Source organism: Eublepharis macularius, chromosome 14 (assembly GCF_028583425.1).
Source record: "Eublepharis macularius isolate TG4126 chromosome 14, MPM_Emac_v1.0, whole genome shotgun sequence".
NCBI lineage: Eukaryota > Metazoa > Chordata > Lepidosauria > Squamata > Eublepharidae > Eublepharis > Eublepharis macularius.
Genome location: NC_072803.1, coordinates 37,315,001 through 37,331,877, shown reverse-complemented (window position 1 = coordinate 37,331,877; position 16,877 = coordinate 37,315,001). Strand labels below are relative to the sequence as shown.

Below are 16,877 nucleotides of genomic sequence, written 5' to 3'. Positions count from 1 at the left end.
GAAATAAATCTGAAATAAATTTGCTCTTGTTTAGCCAATAGCACAAACACCAGCTGCATAGGAACCGTGGATTGTGGTGGAGTGTTAGTACTTATGCAAGGAATACTGCTTGTGCAAGCAATTCCCCTAAAACAGCAGAGCACAAAGAGAATGACATTGTGACCATGCTGTATAAATAACAAAAAAACCAAATTGGGAACATCACCAATGAAAATGAGTAGAAAGAAAAGGGAAAGACCATCACGACCCATCCCCAGTCTGGATTTTGGTAGCTCAGTGCTCCTCTAAAGGCGTGAGGTCTGGACTGTGTATCCCCCAACCCCTGTCCAAAATGAAAACCAGTTGCAAAGGGAGAAAAATAGGACTAGCAAACCTGACGTGGTCTCCTGTTTCTCACAAGAACGTAAGCACAGCCCTGCTGGATCAGACCAAAGGTCCATCTACCCAGCATCCCGTTGCCCACAGTGGCTACCGGTGCTTCTGTTAGCGAACAGCCACGCACAACTGTTTTCACAGAAGATCTGACCTAGTTGGAGAAGCAGCTTCTCTTGCCTGTTCATCCAGAAAAAATATCCATAGGACATTCAGTACTTGTCTGAGATACACAGATCTGTCAGGCTGTCACAGCTTACATTTTTCATTGAGATAACATCTCTGCCCCCAGGAGTTCCTCACTTATCCCACACTGAAGAACACAATACAAAAAAGGGAAGATGCTCTGATAACATCCGTGGAGGGTGATTCCTAAGGAGGACACAGCTCTATGTGGTCAGTGAATCATTCCACTTTGTACAGAGTGAACCCTTTACTATATAATTGCTGGTTTTAGTTCTCCTTTAAACAAAGGAAATGGAACCTGCTACTGAATATAATGAAATGCGTATGTGGTGACCGTTCCCACTACATAGAGGGCATTGCTTTCTTTTTATAACAACATTGATGGATATATTTTTATTACTATTCAATGCAGTCTCTGAAGATGTACTAAAATGTGATATCCAGGCAATACTCATCCATCCGAAATAGGGAGCTGGAGATGATTGTGTTCAGTTCCATGTGCCCTGAGCCTTATCTTGTATGGAACAGCAGGTCCTGTTCCACCAGCAGTGGCAAGAAGTGGAATGCAGCACCTGAAATCCCACAAAAGTGCTCCCCCCCCACCATTGCCTTTCCTGGAGCATGACAGAAGTTAGTCTGACTTAAAGGGCTGCAGTCCTTAGGTGTTACTTCCTGCAAGCTGCACACCTGCCTTATGTCCTCTGTGTGCGAAGACACTACTACAGACTGTTGAATACTAGAAACTGGGTAAGGCATTACAGAGCAGGTCCCCATAAAGGAGGATTAGCAAGAGGAACACACTGGCCAGGATTGTTCTGCACACAGAGTTCCAGTGTGCTCAGGGCTCAGGTAGGGAGGATAAAGGAGACACAGAAGTCCCCCACCCCCCATGCAAAGTGCTGCATCAACACAGCCGGCAGCAAGGATGCCACAAACAAACTAGGTTCCTTTGTGGAGATGCTTGAACTCAAGTGTTTCACAAGGTGAGATGCAGAACCGCCAAGTCAAAACCTATCAACAATGTTGTAGCTCAAAAGTCTTTGGGGTGCACGCACATATGCAGTATTCACAGCAGTCGCCCATGAGGAAGTTAATGGTGGGAGGCTCCCAGTTACTTGCATGAGTTTTAATTGACTACAACTACATGAAGCTGAATGTGAATTTTAAAACTGGGAGGAAAAAGCTAATTGTGCATATCATAACACACCCTCCCGTGCATGGGAGCAGGGGGAATGCCTCCTCCAAGACAGCACAACTGCTGGCATTAAAAAGTTACATTCAAAAAAATCTGGCCCAGTTAATGGGGGGGAGGTCCTTTGTAAACTTCGGAGAGGTCTTTAATCAATTTAACCAATTAAATCAAGCAAACCACTGCAGAAGTTAGGGCTGCTTAAAACTGGATCCTTATCCCTCTAGCAAGTGGACCCATTCTCTCGTTTGCCATCCTACATCACAAAGGGTTTTCTCAGTATCCCAAGAGCAGCTGATGATTTGCTGGGTGCTCAAGAGGTCCTTCTCACATGTAAGGAAAGGGCAGGTTCTCCTTAGCCTGAATCCCATTTAGACTCTTTTCTTACCCTAGTCCAGTTCAACCACAATTTCTGGATCCCTGATCACTCACCATGATTGGGGGTGGGCAACAGATAGCACGCTGGTTTCAACTGGGCGTATACATTTTTTTAATAAGCATTTTATTAGTTTTCTCTTAAGAATAGGAATAAGGGGAAGGGGAATGGGAGAAGAAAAGGTAAGAGGAAAATCATATAGTCTGCTTGCATCAGCATTCTACTTATCTACATATCATATCATTTCACACTACAAATCATTTGACTGTGGTAGTAGCAAGTTACAATACTGCCATCATATATTTACTACATTCAGGTCTTTATGTTTGTTTTTAATCCAATTGTAGAAGGGGATCCATGGGGCAGCAAAATCTTCTTCCATTTGTCCTTTCATTAATGAAGTTAATTTGTCCATTTCCGCGTTTTCCATTATCTTCGCTATTAACTCCTCTTGCGGAGGTCAACTGGGCGTATACATTTCAACAGTTCAAAATTGCTTTTCCAATCTCAAAACTTTTAAAACACTTGCTCCATTAGCTACCAACTTTGCACCAGCCTAGCCCTGAACTCTGGAAGTTCTGGCTAGTGCGGAATACAGGTTCCTGTTTGTATTCAGAAACCAGGACGCGCTGGATGGATTCTCCACGGAATCCAGGGAGAAAACCCTTTACAGAATACAGAAAATCTTTTGCGTTGCAGTGACTCCCCTTGCCAGGATACCTGATTGCCCTGACTAGGAGCATGGCCTTCTTTTTCACGGCATTACTTTCCAGTATTGACCACCTGCTGCAAATCTGTAGGGTAAGCTCCTTAGCAATGTTTAAAAAAAAAAAGCTGAAGTATTTTTTTAAAAATTCCACCGTTTTTAAGTAGCAGCCGTTCATTCCCACTGTGCATACTCTTCACTGTGCTATTTGTAATGCACGGCTTGTTGAGACGAGGAAGGAGCACAGAATATGTGTTCCAATAAAGTATTTTTGTTTTATTGTTGTAAATTGCTTTAAGGCCACACCAAGTGTGTGTATGTACGCATGTCAGAGTGGTACTTGCACCCTAAGATGAAGTTACTGGAGAGAAGACGACGATATGAGCCTGCTTTTGCTCCTTGGTCAGATCCTGAGGCTGGACTAGAAATCTTTCACACACATACCCCCAAAGCATCACAGTCTTGCCAAACTGTATTTTGTGCAAAAATCAGGAGAAGAATTGCTTTTGCTCACTTACAATGGCTGGTCTAATGAGATTCCCTTGCAAATGAAGCACCAGACATTCGACACTTGTGCTTAAGGCCACACCCATAGACAGAAATGTCAGGGTAAGAGGGCCCAAGGATACATGTGGCCATGGGGGAATAAATGCAAGACAGCCAGAATCTACTCATGGGTTGCCTTGGGTTATATTTAAGAGTATACAATAAAAATTTATATTTAAACCACCCTTAAATAAAAGTCTGGTGCTGCCTGTCAATCACACTAGACCTTGTTGGTTGGGGCATAGAAAAGCAGGAGCTGGCAAGTTTCTTAGGGCGCTTTTACACTACTACCTTATTCTAGGGTTGACCAGGGTTGCCAACTTCCAGCTGGTGGCTGGAGATCTCCAGGAATTACAGCTGATTTTCAGGCAACAGAGACCAGTTTTCCTGGAGCAAATGGTCGCTTTGGAGGGTGGACTATGGCATTATACCCTGCTGAGGTCCCCAAACTCCACCCTCTTCAGATCTCCTCCACTACCACCCCCCAATCTCCAGGACTTTCCCATCCTGGAACTGGCCACCATACTCCCCTCCCCCCCTTGCTGTCTCAGCTTTCTCTGAAGCGAGGTGGGAATATTTGTGACCATAGTGAGCAACCAAACATAACATTGTCCTGGGGGCTTTTTTCTTACATTTCTACATGGGAGAGGGCAAGAAAGGCTCTTTGAAGAGGCTGAACATTCGAAGAAGGGGATTGAACAGATGGGGATCCCACCCTGGGGAAAAACTCTTTATGTTATTTGTACCCTTCACCCCATTACAAACAACAAACACCACAATATTATGAAAAAAGTGTATTTCACTCATTTAAATAACTATAATTCTGCGTATTAAGGAAGAAAAAACAGCCAATCACAAACAGTTTTTTACATAAATCAAATTAATTTAACCACACAATAAATTAAAACATTAAATATTAACCTTTTCAGTGCAACATATACATAAGAAACGAGTGTAACCTTGACTAAAAATAAAACTTCAGGTTGGTTATAAACAGTAAACTTAATTATGAAAAATGGAAGGGGTGTTAACAGAGATCAGCATTCTACCTGGAAAGGGGTCCTAGCATTAAAATTCATCTTTGAGGGCAATAAAAATTGCATCGAACATCAAAAATTGGCACCATACATGAGTTTGGTCTTGTCAAAACATTTAAGACAGACTTGCTTTCACATGAAGAGACTCCCAGATTTTGCAACAATGAGCAAGCATCAGGTAAAGTATCAGTTTGCTGGGAAAACACAGGCAGCCTCAAAGCACCGTGTTTTCCTGAGTCCTAAACAACAACGAGAGCCCAGTTCTAGACACAGAAGTGATATTGGTCTTCAGTACAACTTGTGTTCCATTTATTCCTAATGCACAACACTTTCTTTCCTATTCCTTCCCCTACACATTAACCAGGTGACATTCAGCACCAAATCTAGTCTAACAGATAAAAATATTTTTAACCATCAATATGGATTACATGTCATTTTAATTATAGAGACTGCACAGCAGATTTCTGGCATTGGTGCTTTTATCTTCTGTTTGAGCACCCAATGGAATTTCAACCCATGATTAAATATTTGCTGGAGTTTTCCTTGAATCAGAACTTCAGAGCTCCTGTGGCTTTGACATCCTTTTGGAAAACACATCCTTCTTGACTATGCAATACAAATGAATTGTTCTTTGACCTTTGTGACACTTTGGGAAGAGAACAGTGCAAAAAATCAGAGGCATTTATCTTTTGTGTCCAGTTTAATAAGTCATTGAGGAAAAGAACAAGAAACAAGTTTCTGGACAAGACTAAAAACCTACTTTTTAAGAGACCGCTTCTCCTTCTGGGGAAACTAAACAACTGAGATGTCAGTAAAAGAATGATAACAAAAAAGGTCTGGACTGTTAACAGCTACAAGGATTTCCAAAAAAAATCCTTGGTAAATGGTAAAAAAACAAACAAAAACCATCCCTTAATTTAAATTATGCTTCAGGTTGGCTCTTGACGGCATTGGATGCTTTCATATCAATAGGAGCTTTAGTTAAGGTAATCCAGAAAACTAAAATGACTTATGAATGAGGCTAGCCACAGAATCCTATGAATTTTTACGGGCAAAATTTCCAAAGCTGACACTCTTTTAAATGGGGAAAAATAGGGGCAACTCATGATTTCAGAGCGGAAGGTTCCACTTGCATATTTTAAAGTTAGAATTGTACTACTACTAATTCAGAAACACCACCACTGCTTTTAGACAAAATTTAGTATATTGCAATGATTGTACTGTCTTTTCTTTAGTTATTTTTACATTCTAAATTGGAAGCTGGAAGCATTTGTCCTCATAGGGTATAAATGTTTGCTTAGTATCAATTTAGCAACAGACAATGCATCTTATAGATCAGAGTTCTCTAGCCAGAAGTATATTGAGAAGAGCAGTCCCATTTCTGTTCCGACATACTATCAGATGCATACTTAGTTCAACATTGGGACCAACAAAATGATGCCACATCTCTCATATCCAAACCTCAGCTAGAAGACCTTGGACCAAGTCCTTACAACAGACATTGGAAGATCGGAGTCCTTTCACAAGCCACTCATGTCTATAGGAGAAAGACCTCGGGTCAATTAATCCACCTAACTGAAAAAGATTACATCTGTATACACAGTTTATACCCCTAAAGAAAGCAGAAGTATAAGATTTGATGTCACCCTGGTCAAAATGCTGCTTTACCCCTACCCAGTTTTCTCTTTTGAAAGATAATATGAAAACGTGGAAACATTAAATTCTTGTAGCTTTGTGCTGTTACCTGGAAAAACTTCATCTTGCAACTTTTGGATTCAAATAGAAGAAGTTTCCAGACACATAAACAGATCTTTTCAAACTGAGCATTTTGTTCTTTCAAATAACCTATGTATAGCTAGTCCCTTCTTTTAAGGGAAATATGTAACAAATGCATGAATCAAAGCTCTATATCCTTCAAGGATGTTCCATAAAGTCTCTTGGAAAATAAAAAGCTAGCCCAACCTGTACACATTTCCTTCCTTGTATAAGTCACCCCCTTCAAACACATTTCTTGTGGCTACGTAAACATGAAGCTGTCCCATGTGGAGTTCTCTTATGACCAGCCTGTATTCTTCATTAAAAGAGTCATTTGAGATTCCTTGGTTGTCGTAACTTGGATACCATTTAGTTTGATGTGTGACATTCTATGAAGTCACAAGGAGAGTGACTTCCCTTTGGCAAAGTTCCAGAAGGCCAACGCATAACACGGAGGATACAGACAAGTAGCCAAAGAGATGCGGTATCTGCTTGCCAATACCCTTCCAAACCTGGAAGGGTTTTGTCCATATTAAACATTCTTCTCTGGAATATCTTAGGTGTCCTGTAGGATACTGCAGTGGTCCCATCTACACATAGCAATAAGAATCACAGGCGGCACAGGTCTCCATTAGACAACTGCAAAAAAAAAAATTACATTACATCAGAACACCCTCATGCAGCCAGAGAAAGATTCTGATTTGACTTGCACGACATAAGAAACTGTGGAACACAACCACAAGATGCAGGGACAGTCATTTGCTAATGTGTTTTTTAAAACAAAGAGAAGGCTAAATTTTCTAATAACAGAAAGGAAGGGGAAATTTCTACCAAATCCCTCTTCATGTTATCACTCAGAGTCCCATATTGTCCAAGAGCAACATTTTGCAGAAATCAGTGGGGGAAGGGGGAGAATTTTGTCCTGATGGAAAATTTATTCAGGATGCAACCATGTGATGACCCAGCAAAGCAATTCTTCTTGCAAAAAAAAAAATCATCTACTAATTTGACAAAGCCCCTGAAACATGCACAGTTGCAACTTTGCCCCCATGTGGAATTTTCACCCTGACTGGGACATCTCTAACGATGTTTGTATTTACCCGCTAGAAAACCCAACCACCTGGGAAAAGCGGCCATCTGTATTTACCCACAGCCCAAGCTCTCTCTCAATGCTGCCAAATATCTTTTAACAGGGGACATTCAGGGACTGAACCATGGATGTTCTGTGTGCCTAGCAGGTGCTCTTGTCCACCAGCAGTAACTTAATGTATCCTTTGGCTATATGAAATGAGGTAGGCAAACTACTATATAACATCCCTCAGGCAGTCAGAAACGAAAATTCAGTTGCAGCAATTTATATACCTGTCTCAGAGTGGCAACAAGATGTTCCTCCTTTCAGGAGCCCGTTGGGCTTTTCGTGCCTGCAGACTACAGTCCTGCACCACTCACAGCGTTTCTTTATCCTGCAGCAGCTGTAACACACAATTTTAAAAGAGGTTATGGGAGTTAAGCTGGGGAACAAGCTTGGGGATACCACTTACATGCTAAAAGAGAGAACATTCAGCAAAAAGCTTCCCCCCAAAGACAAAACAAGTCCCTTATTAACTTGGAGGTGGATGTGTGGAGGGGTTGTATGGATGCACCATGAGAACCCAGAAGGAAGCACAAAAAAAGTACTCTCCCCAAAACCTGCCAATCCATCATGCTCCACAGATGATGATAATGTGTGTGGAGGGGCAAGTCAGCTCCTCTCACCTAAAATATGCTTAATTCCCCCAATTCAGAGTTGATTTCTATAGTTTTGTGACCATATGGGAACTGTATAGATGGTTCAAACTTTGGACACCCAAATCTGACCACCAGTTCCTCCTTATGATCAGGAACGATAAGGTCTACTGGCGGATTCCAGGTGGCTCATTAAAACAGACTTAGTTTTTTTTAAAAAGCAGCTTTCAGAGGTCAAGTCTCAAAATTTCAAACTTTGAAGTTGAAATGGGAAGCTCTTCATTAGCTTTGGAAGTATAAAAAAGGAATCCTAACTAATGCCGTTAACTAGTCTGCTGAAGATGTTGGCTATTTTAGAAAGTACTTTCCCCCCTCAGATTGTAAGAATCACAGCTCATAAAAAATCACCTCAGAGTCAACTACGGGTGTCAGAGACCGCCTCTAATTGGCAGTTTTCCTCCAGATTCACTCGGGAACCAGCTATGTGTAAAGATTCTCCTGCTACCTTTATAAAAATAAGTTTAAAGATTAAGAGTGTTCTCAAAATAGGAAGATTACCAGATTGCTGTTATAATTTAGATGTATAAAATTGTTGTGTTTAAACACATCCCTTTTACATTATTTGGATAAAGTTGATCATATATGTTAATCTGGTTTAAATTCTATTTCTACAGCAGTGTGTTTCAGTGCCTGTGTTTTTGGTTTTGTACACAGCTGTTCCTTTGTGATTGTACTTATTACCCAATCTTCTGTCAGCATTCCTTAAGCAATGAGGCCCTGTCAAGTAAAGCCCTTTTCCTAGTGACACTTGGACCCTTTTTTGTTTTCCCCTACCGTCAGGGAAACACACTCCATGTCCTAAAGTGAAAGGTGGGCCAAGGCTTCACAGAAAAAGGGATTAAGCAAGACATCTCATAAAGCAAGCCACTGCGATTAAGAAATCAGCTGCAATGCCGCTGCAGCCATTCTTCCAAATTACATGGCAAAGACATTAATTTTAGCTGAATAGAAGCCATTCCAGTTGCAACATGCACAACGCCATCCACCTGTTCTCAGGACAAAGATGCCAAAATTTACGATGTCACAAGGAGGAGCAATTTCAGGACATTTTGGCCAGGGACAAAAACATGCACTTGCACACAATACGGTATGTATTTCTGCAATAGAACACAGCTGGAACACAGAGCTATTTCTGGATTTTTAAAAATAGTTTGTCTTTTATAATTTCTGTAATACAGAAACATAAAAATAAGGGTAGGGAGAGAAACTGTTCACACTTTCCATCACCACAAAGATACTACCAAATGGTTACGTTATTTATGACCCATTAACATTAAAAAGAGCTGGCTGCTTAGAAGAATTCTTATTCAATGCTACTAATCCCTAACTCTCCCCAGCCTCTCAGGATCCTGTCTAGATGACTGATTTCATCTTCTTCCAGTAAGACATTCATCTACTGATTTGGCAACCTCTGTTTCAGAGGATGTTACATCCAAGACCCAGTCGTCAGTCTTCTTGATATCCAGAGAACTAAGCAAAAATTATAAAGGGGTCTAATGGGGAAAAAGATACCTTATAACCTTCCGCATTGTACGTTTATATGCATTTTTTCAAAACTGAGTAGGAAGTATTTGAAAACTGCTCAAGGGAAGATTATTTTAAGAACAAAGATTCTTTGAAGAAGATCCCAGAAAAGCCAGCACAAAATTCCAAGAGTGTATCACAGGACATAAGCACCCTTCAGTGATTATGATGTCACCTCCACTATACTCACCTGGGGAGCAGGAAGTGCTGTAAAGACAAAACATCCTGCACCTACTAAGGCACACCATTAAAGCCTGCCATCTGTGCCACCTTTAGACGCCACCTTACAGGTCAGGGTCCTTCCCTCGCTCGCCCAATGAAATCCCAACATAAAACAAATGCTCCAACACAAACAGATTCTTCTCCAAGCATGCAGAAGAAATTTAAGTCAAGATTTTCCTACTCAACTGTATCAGTACGCAGATCATGATGAGTGCAGCTGATGCTATCACTGAGACCACCACTAAGGCAGTTATGGTTTGTTTCTTCTGGTTAGCAGCTACCACGGCAAGGAGATCTGCATGTTCACAGCGTGTTCCTATGAACCCAGAATGACAGCTGCAACAAGGGGAGAAAAAAAAAACAGAATGTGTTAGCTAGCAAAAGCAAGTTTTAAAACACAGAATTTTAAACCAAATTTCATATGATCAGAGTACTGTAAGGCATCTGGAGACAGAAAGTGGGGAGCAGAGAAGGGAGAATACAAGCTGCAAAGTCTCTAGCTGCATTTCTTATTTAGACTCCACACTTGGGTCCTCCTTCCAAACACACAGCAAAAACAGTGTTCCTGCCTAAAAGGTAAGGTTGTACATTTCCAGCTGGGATTAGATTGAGTGGAAAAACTCATGGGAGAAGTGGCTCTTTCCTTGCCTTCCCCTAGCAGCCTGCTGTGTGAGTTGCAAAAATCTTAAAAGTTTGCAAGAGTCTTGTGAATAAAATGCAGTACATAAAGGGGGCTTTGGTAACAATTGCGGGGGGGGGGGGCAAGAACACCAGGTAAAATTGCTTCCCTTTCCCCAATGAATAAAGCCATCAATGAAAGAGGAAGAAGACAAGTTAACCCAATTCTCCATCATCTCTGCAGTGCTCATAGTGTGGTGCAATGGGGGCTCTCCTGGCATTTTTGGGACAAGCAGTGGGCTGCTTAGGGGAGATAAGGAAAGATCCACTCTTTTTGCAAGCTTTTTTGTTGGATTCAGCCCGGGATGTTTTCTTTAGGAAAGTATTAATTCAATAGAAGAGTGTGAGTAAAACAGGCATGTTCTCAAGAAGATGATAGCTATAACCTATCTGGATTTATGTGGCAGACTTTTTTTGTGATTTAGTGAGAGATTTCCCTGCAGTCTGGGTTCTGGATCAGTGCATCTGTTCTTGTATTACTTTGAACCACAGGCTTGCTGATTGACAGCTCATTCTTTAAACAGCTATGCTACAGCGACTTTCAATGGTCTAGGAAATCAAACATTAATGCTACAGAAAGGAGGGGAGAGCTTTTTCAGGTCTTCCACGGGGAGGAGCAGAAATCAAAAGCTATCTTTGCATGCCTGAGAATGAGCACATGAGTACCCCAAAGACAGCCTGGTGCTTTCACAACTCTAAGCCACAGCCAAATGTGCCAGAGTGGGAATTCTGGAAATGTGAAGAGGCAGACTTACAGGCAAGTGGGTTTCTCCTCCTGCACCAAGAACCTGCAAGTGCCATGGAAGCAGAACTGGCTATGAGCATCTGGACAGCTGTTAAAATGAGATCTGACAGCAGCAGCCACTGGGGGACCTAAAAATGGAAGGGATAAGAAAAAAAAAAAGAAAAGAAACGGATTAGTTTTCACTTCCATCTTGGACAATCTGCCAACAATCACATTGTATTGTTCTGAGGCTACTTCTGTTACTCTTTGTGAATGAGGACCACTCATAGGACATCACTGTGAGTTCTGATTATATGCATGCCCATTTATTTTGGCAGTTTTATTAAAGACTGTGAAGAAAGCCAAAGTTATTACTGCATTCTATGATGTTCCATCTTCAGGGGGAAAACCCCCCTGTGGTTTCTATTCCAATTTTATAAGCCGGAAAACTGAGATCACACAAAATAATCTAGCCCGAGGTCATCTTTTGACTCCATGACAGATATGGGATTTGAATTCACATCTGCTAGATGTAAGCCCAACTTTCTAGTCAAGTCAGAACTTCTGTTAGGGATGTACATTGATGTTTAGTGTGTGTGCATGCACATGCAGGCATGCACACCTATCTCCTCCTGCAGCTTTTATCTCCCAGCCAATTAGGATAAAATTCCCTGGGATCAAAGGGATTGCAGGTAGAAAAGAGAAAGCACCTATTTTTTAAAGCAATGATTTGTGGGCAACGTTCATTGGGTAGTCGACTGAAGCTGGGTCCTTCTGCAAACAAAGCATATGCTCCGCCACAGAGCCATGGCCTCTTGCACTTCCTTCCGTTTCCAGGAAGGTGTGTGTGGGGGGGGGGGATAACCATCCTTAAGCGTTAAAAAGCTAATTAATATCCATATTGCAGCTGGTATATTAACAGGTTTTCAAAACACAAAACCCTACATAAGCACTGCATTCCACTGCATTCTTTGCATTATTTGGGAAAGCCCCCCCCCCCCCGCTTTAAGGAGACTCAATTATAGCAATTCTGAAGCCATCAGTCTGACAATGGGGAGTGCCAAAGTCTTTCTGGGAACATGTATAGGGTAAGAATCCCTTACTCACGGGACTTTGCTTGAATTATTCTAGCATACGGTAAGAGTCCAAACTTGGTGAACTTTGTTTGAATTGCTCTCAGAGATTCATAAAATAATTCAAGCAAAGTCTCCTGACTCTGAGTTCTATGGAAAATCAGAAATGGGCAGCTTATTTTCAGGAATCCTTTGAAAGTCACCTTTTGAACCGTTACATTTTTTAAAAAAAAGTTTAACAAAACCAGAAGGATCCTCTCAAAGCACTTTAAGCTGGATGTTCTTCATGTTTGTTGAACGTGTCTGTCTACATTTGAAAAAAAAGAGACTTATTTATAGCCCATGCAACTTCTCCCCTTGCTGCTTCTGCAGCACCAGTCCGGAATCTGCTTGTGGACTGCTGAGTCGCTTGTCCTGAAGTGGGTTGCACTCCCCGTGAAGGAGCAAGTTCATAGTTTGGGGTACTGACGGATCCTGGCCTACGCACAGAAGCTCAGATCTGCTCCGCGGCACAGAGCTACAGCCCTTTCTTAAAAAGAATGATCTGGTAACGTTCATTAGGGTTGTCAGGCCCCCCCTATCAAACAGTGGGTGTTGGGGAGTGCAGGCATTCACTGCTGTTCTGTTCACACATGTGCATCAGCAGTGCTGGTCAATTACATCAGCCCCGGTACAATGCTGCCCCTTCCAGAGCATGCCAAAAAAGACACCATTACCCAGGGGCCCAGGTGTGTTCGCACCCATTTCCCTGGCCTGCCTATGGCTAGCAATCTCTGAGCAGCCAGCATGCCTCCTGCCAATTGCAGACGATCAGTAGGTAGAGGCAGGGATCCCTGGGAGATTTTCAGCTACCAACAGGCACCTGGGAACCCTATGATTGATGTTCTGATTACATCCAGGTTAGCTTACTGTAAAAATCGCTCTATGTCAAAATGGTCTGGAAACTTCAATTGGTCCAAAATGAGGCAGACTTGAGTGAGAGAGAGGGACATAACCCCCTCCTTTGCTGAAAGATCTGTACAGGATACGCATGTGTTTTGGGGCATGATTCAAAGTGCTAGTTCTTACTTCTGAGGCCTGAATTGGCTTGGAACCAGGGTACTTGAAGGACTGCTTCCTCCTTGATTTTCCAGTCTACCAGCTAAGATCTTCATCATAAATCCTGCTGTCTGTGTGTGCCCCTATCTTCAGAGGTGAGGTGGAGGATAAACTTAGACAGGACTTTTTCAGTAGTGGCGCCCTGCCTATGGAATGCCCTTCCCCTTGAAGCTCTCCTGGCATCTAGGCACCGGAGGCGAAACGTTTCTGTTTACCTAGACTTTTAATTAAAGGGTTTTAAATACAGCCTGTTTTCCACCTAAGAACCACTTTAAGCTGCTCCATCTTTTATGTTATTCCATGGTAGTGGGTTTTTTTTTTATGCAGGCATTAGTAACTTTTATGATGTTTTCTGTTTTATTATGTAAGCCATCTCAAGCAGTTTCTTTGGAGAAGTAGCATAAGATATTTTCAAAATAAAATAAGCAGTCTGTGTGGCACTAAGGAAGCGTTGGGATGCAATTCAGCATCTTTTGCTTATGCATCTTCTGTTCCTACTTGGACCTATGGTATGGTGACACTGACAAGTGATGCCACTGAAATTTCTCTAAATAGGAGCCTTTGCAGCTTGCAACACTCCCAGGTGCCTATGGGGGGCACAGGGTTTCACTTGGACTGCATATCCAAACCAGAGAAGACGACTACGATTCTTCCACTTCCCTCAATTTGTGGCAGTAGCAGTCCTAGTCAACCGGGAAGAGAATTCCTCCTCCTGCCTCTTCTGCTTTTCCTCCTCTAGCACTTTGAACAGTTTGGCAAGGTCTGAGATTCCAGGTGCATTCTAGGAAGCTTATGTGCTGATTTGCCCTGGGAAACAGCCCCAGTGTTTCTGGGGGTGGGGTGAGAAAAGTGAAGACTTCTCTTTATCTTGGTTGGCTGGCACCACCAGCGGGTAAGTGAGGAAGTGGGAGGGAGGAGTCTATGGCACTCCCAAAAACAGGCCTCCAAGAAATTCTTTAGCAGTTGGAGGTCCATTGTGTAAAAAATGTTTCCTCTACTGCATTTCCCTGTTCTGTTCAAGCAAGTCCAAACTCTCCAGAATACAAGTCATGTGAGAATGATCACAGACCAGAGCATTACAAGGGAATCCACAAGAAAGGAAATTTAAATAACGAAGATATTTATATTGTTTGTGTGTTAATAATTTAAATCTTAATTCATTTGCAAAAGGCTGCAGAGAAGTGATTGTTAAGAAAGCACTGTATGAATGGTGAAGCGCAAGCAACAGAGTGGAGTACAAAGTTTTGTAGACGCCTTCACAGCTACCACCACCCAGCCCCCATCTCTACATCACTGATCAACACATCCTGAACAGCTTTAGTTACGGACCAGTGGTTGACATGGGAAAAAAATCCTGCTTTGCAGATCAGACCTTGTATAAAAGTACATCCGATTTCCATTTCAAAGCTCCATTGAGTTCCTGTCCCAGTAAGTTAATAGCAGGCCAAGCAACAAAATTAATTTAAACCATCTCTCTGAATTTTTGGGGGGGGAGGGGGCAGGTATGGTGGAAGACATTAATGCTAGTTTTTAAAAGAGTTTAGTCAATGTTTTCATGAGAAGTGGCAGCTTCGTTCAATGCCTGTATTCAAAAAGAGCATGCAACACAATAGCTGTGAACAGCAGTGACAGGGCGAAGTGTTTTTCAGAGCAGTACAAGAAATGAAGTGGTGAGTTTAAAAGATGCAGCAGGAACAATTTTCCACTTGCACAAGACACCATGAAAAGCAGAGGCGCAGCCTTGGAAGCAAGCTGTTAAACACGCTGCTGAGGAACAAAAGAACGCTGAAGGAGGTGAAGATATGACCCAGCACAAATCATGAGAAAGTGTCCCCGTCTCCTGCATTTTGCAAAGCAAAGCTACATGACAAAATGCTCATTCCCTTAATCCTAGTGCTTCAGTAACTGCAAACTAGAATGTTGGATTTAAACTACGGAGAGAACCAGATTCAAACTCTTGCTCAGTCACAGAACTCGCTAGGTGACCTTGGCCAAGTCACACCATCACATGAACCAACCTCTCGGGATTGCAGCAAGAATAAAACAAGAGCTCCTTGAAGAAAGCTAGACACAAATAGGACCATCTAGCAATCTCCCTGGCATTTTTAAACAAATTGTTTATTGGATTTTGATTTTTTTTTAAATTAGCATAAACAGTGGGAGGAAAGGCTTGTGGTTTCACTTAAGGTGAGGAAAGGAGACAGGTACCTTATATATTTTAATTGTTTTGATTTCAATATCAGTGCTTGCCTGGAACAGATTAAAATAACCACATAGCTGCTTTAAACTGTTACTGATCTAGAAGTCACTACAAATGAACTTCAAAGGGACAAACCAGCATGAAATTGCTGAAGTACGATTCATCACGTTCAATACCATTTCCTCCCTCGCCCAGGTCTTCCTTCATAAGGACTTGGCATTTTTCACTCATGACAGATGTTCACATCTAAGCTTAGACCACCCCATACAGATGTCAACTAGCTCAGCTATACCCCTATACTTTTCTTTTAAAAAAATATTCAATTTTGGAGCTATAACGATAATTAGACAACTAAACAATTTAATACATTCTGTTCACAAAGTATTGACAAAAATTTTCAACTTTAGTACATCAAAGAAGAGAGGTGTGAAGAAGGAGGCTGCAGTTCTTTTGCTTCTACACATTCGTAAAATGGGAACCATTTTTCCCAGAAGTTTGATCCTGAAGATTGATGTTCCGTCTCATGTAGATTATCAGTTACTTTTTCCATTATTAGATGATTCCAAATTTTTGTAAACCAAAGTTCTGTGGTTGGTGGAGATTGGTCCTTCCATTTGGTTGCTATTGCCCTCCTAGCTGCTACTAGAAGAGAGTTAATAAGCTCTCTTCTAACATTTGGGATTGATGTCTGATCCCACAATCCCAAGAAGAGTATTTTTGCTGATAAAAGGACACTATATCCTGTTATTTTCTTAATAATATTTAGTATTTCTGTCCAGAATTTAGATATCAAGGGACATTCCCACCAGCAATGAGTGAAGTCACCCTCATTGTTACATTTATACCCTCAAGAGGATGATGCTGTGGAGTAAATTAAAGAGATCTTTTTGGGTGTTAAGTACCACCTGTGTATAATTTTGTAGCTTTGTATTTTAGTTAATATAGTTGTAGATTTATTTAGTTTTGATGCACATATTTTTTCCCAGCTGTTTAATGTCAATATTTCATTAAGGTCTTTATGCCATTTATTTTGGAGCTATACCCCTATACTTTTCTAATGAGATCATCTACTTATCCACCTGGTGCTTTCTAGGAAACCTTCCTTTTCTTATCAACAGTTGGGTGTGTCTTTACTAACATGGAATGGATTGATTACTCTTTTCATTGAATTTTGTCTCATTGCAACATCTCTTACCTCTTCTTCCATCTTTCTGCTGGCAGCTTTTATTAGAAGTGTATCTGTCCAACAGATGAATGCATCTGATGCTGTGAGCTCTGAGTCTCAAAATCTTCTGCTGGAATAAATTGTTTTTAAGGTGCCACTGGACCTCCTTTTTATATTTAATTGTACTGCCCAAAACTGGGCAAGGGAGCTCCAACTGGACCGTGTGTTTCCATATGTAAAT

General features: G+C 41.5%; 1 protein-coding gene across 1 annotated transcript in view; it reads right to left on the bottom strand.

The window, feature by feature from the left end:
- Window positions 1-4,168: 4,168 nt before the first annotated feature.
- Window positions 4,169-16,877, bottom strand: part of TGFA (transforming growth factor alpha) — a 51,963-nt gene continuing 39,254 nt past the window's right edge. The window contains exons 3-6 of the mRNA XM_054998544.1: window positions 11,132-11,249; window positions 9,885-10,034; window positions 7,530-7,639; window positions 4,169-6,806 (exon numbers count right to left, since the gene is read on the bottom strand). Coding sequence (XP_054854519.1) covers window positions 6,799-6,806; window positions 7,530-7,639; window positions 9,885-10,034; window positions 11,132-11,249 — 386 coding nt within the window. The 3' untranslated portion in view covers window positions 4,169-6,798. The remainder of the gene's footprint in view (window positions 6,807-7,529; window positions 7,640-9,884; window positions 10,035-11,131; window positions 11,250-16,877) is intronic.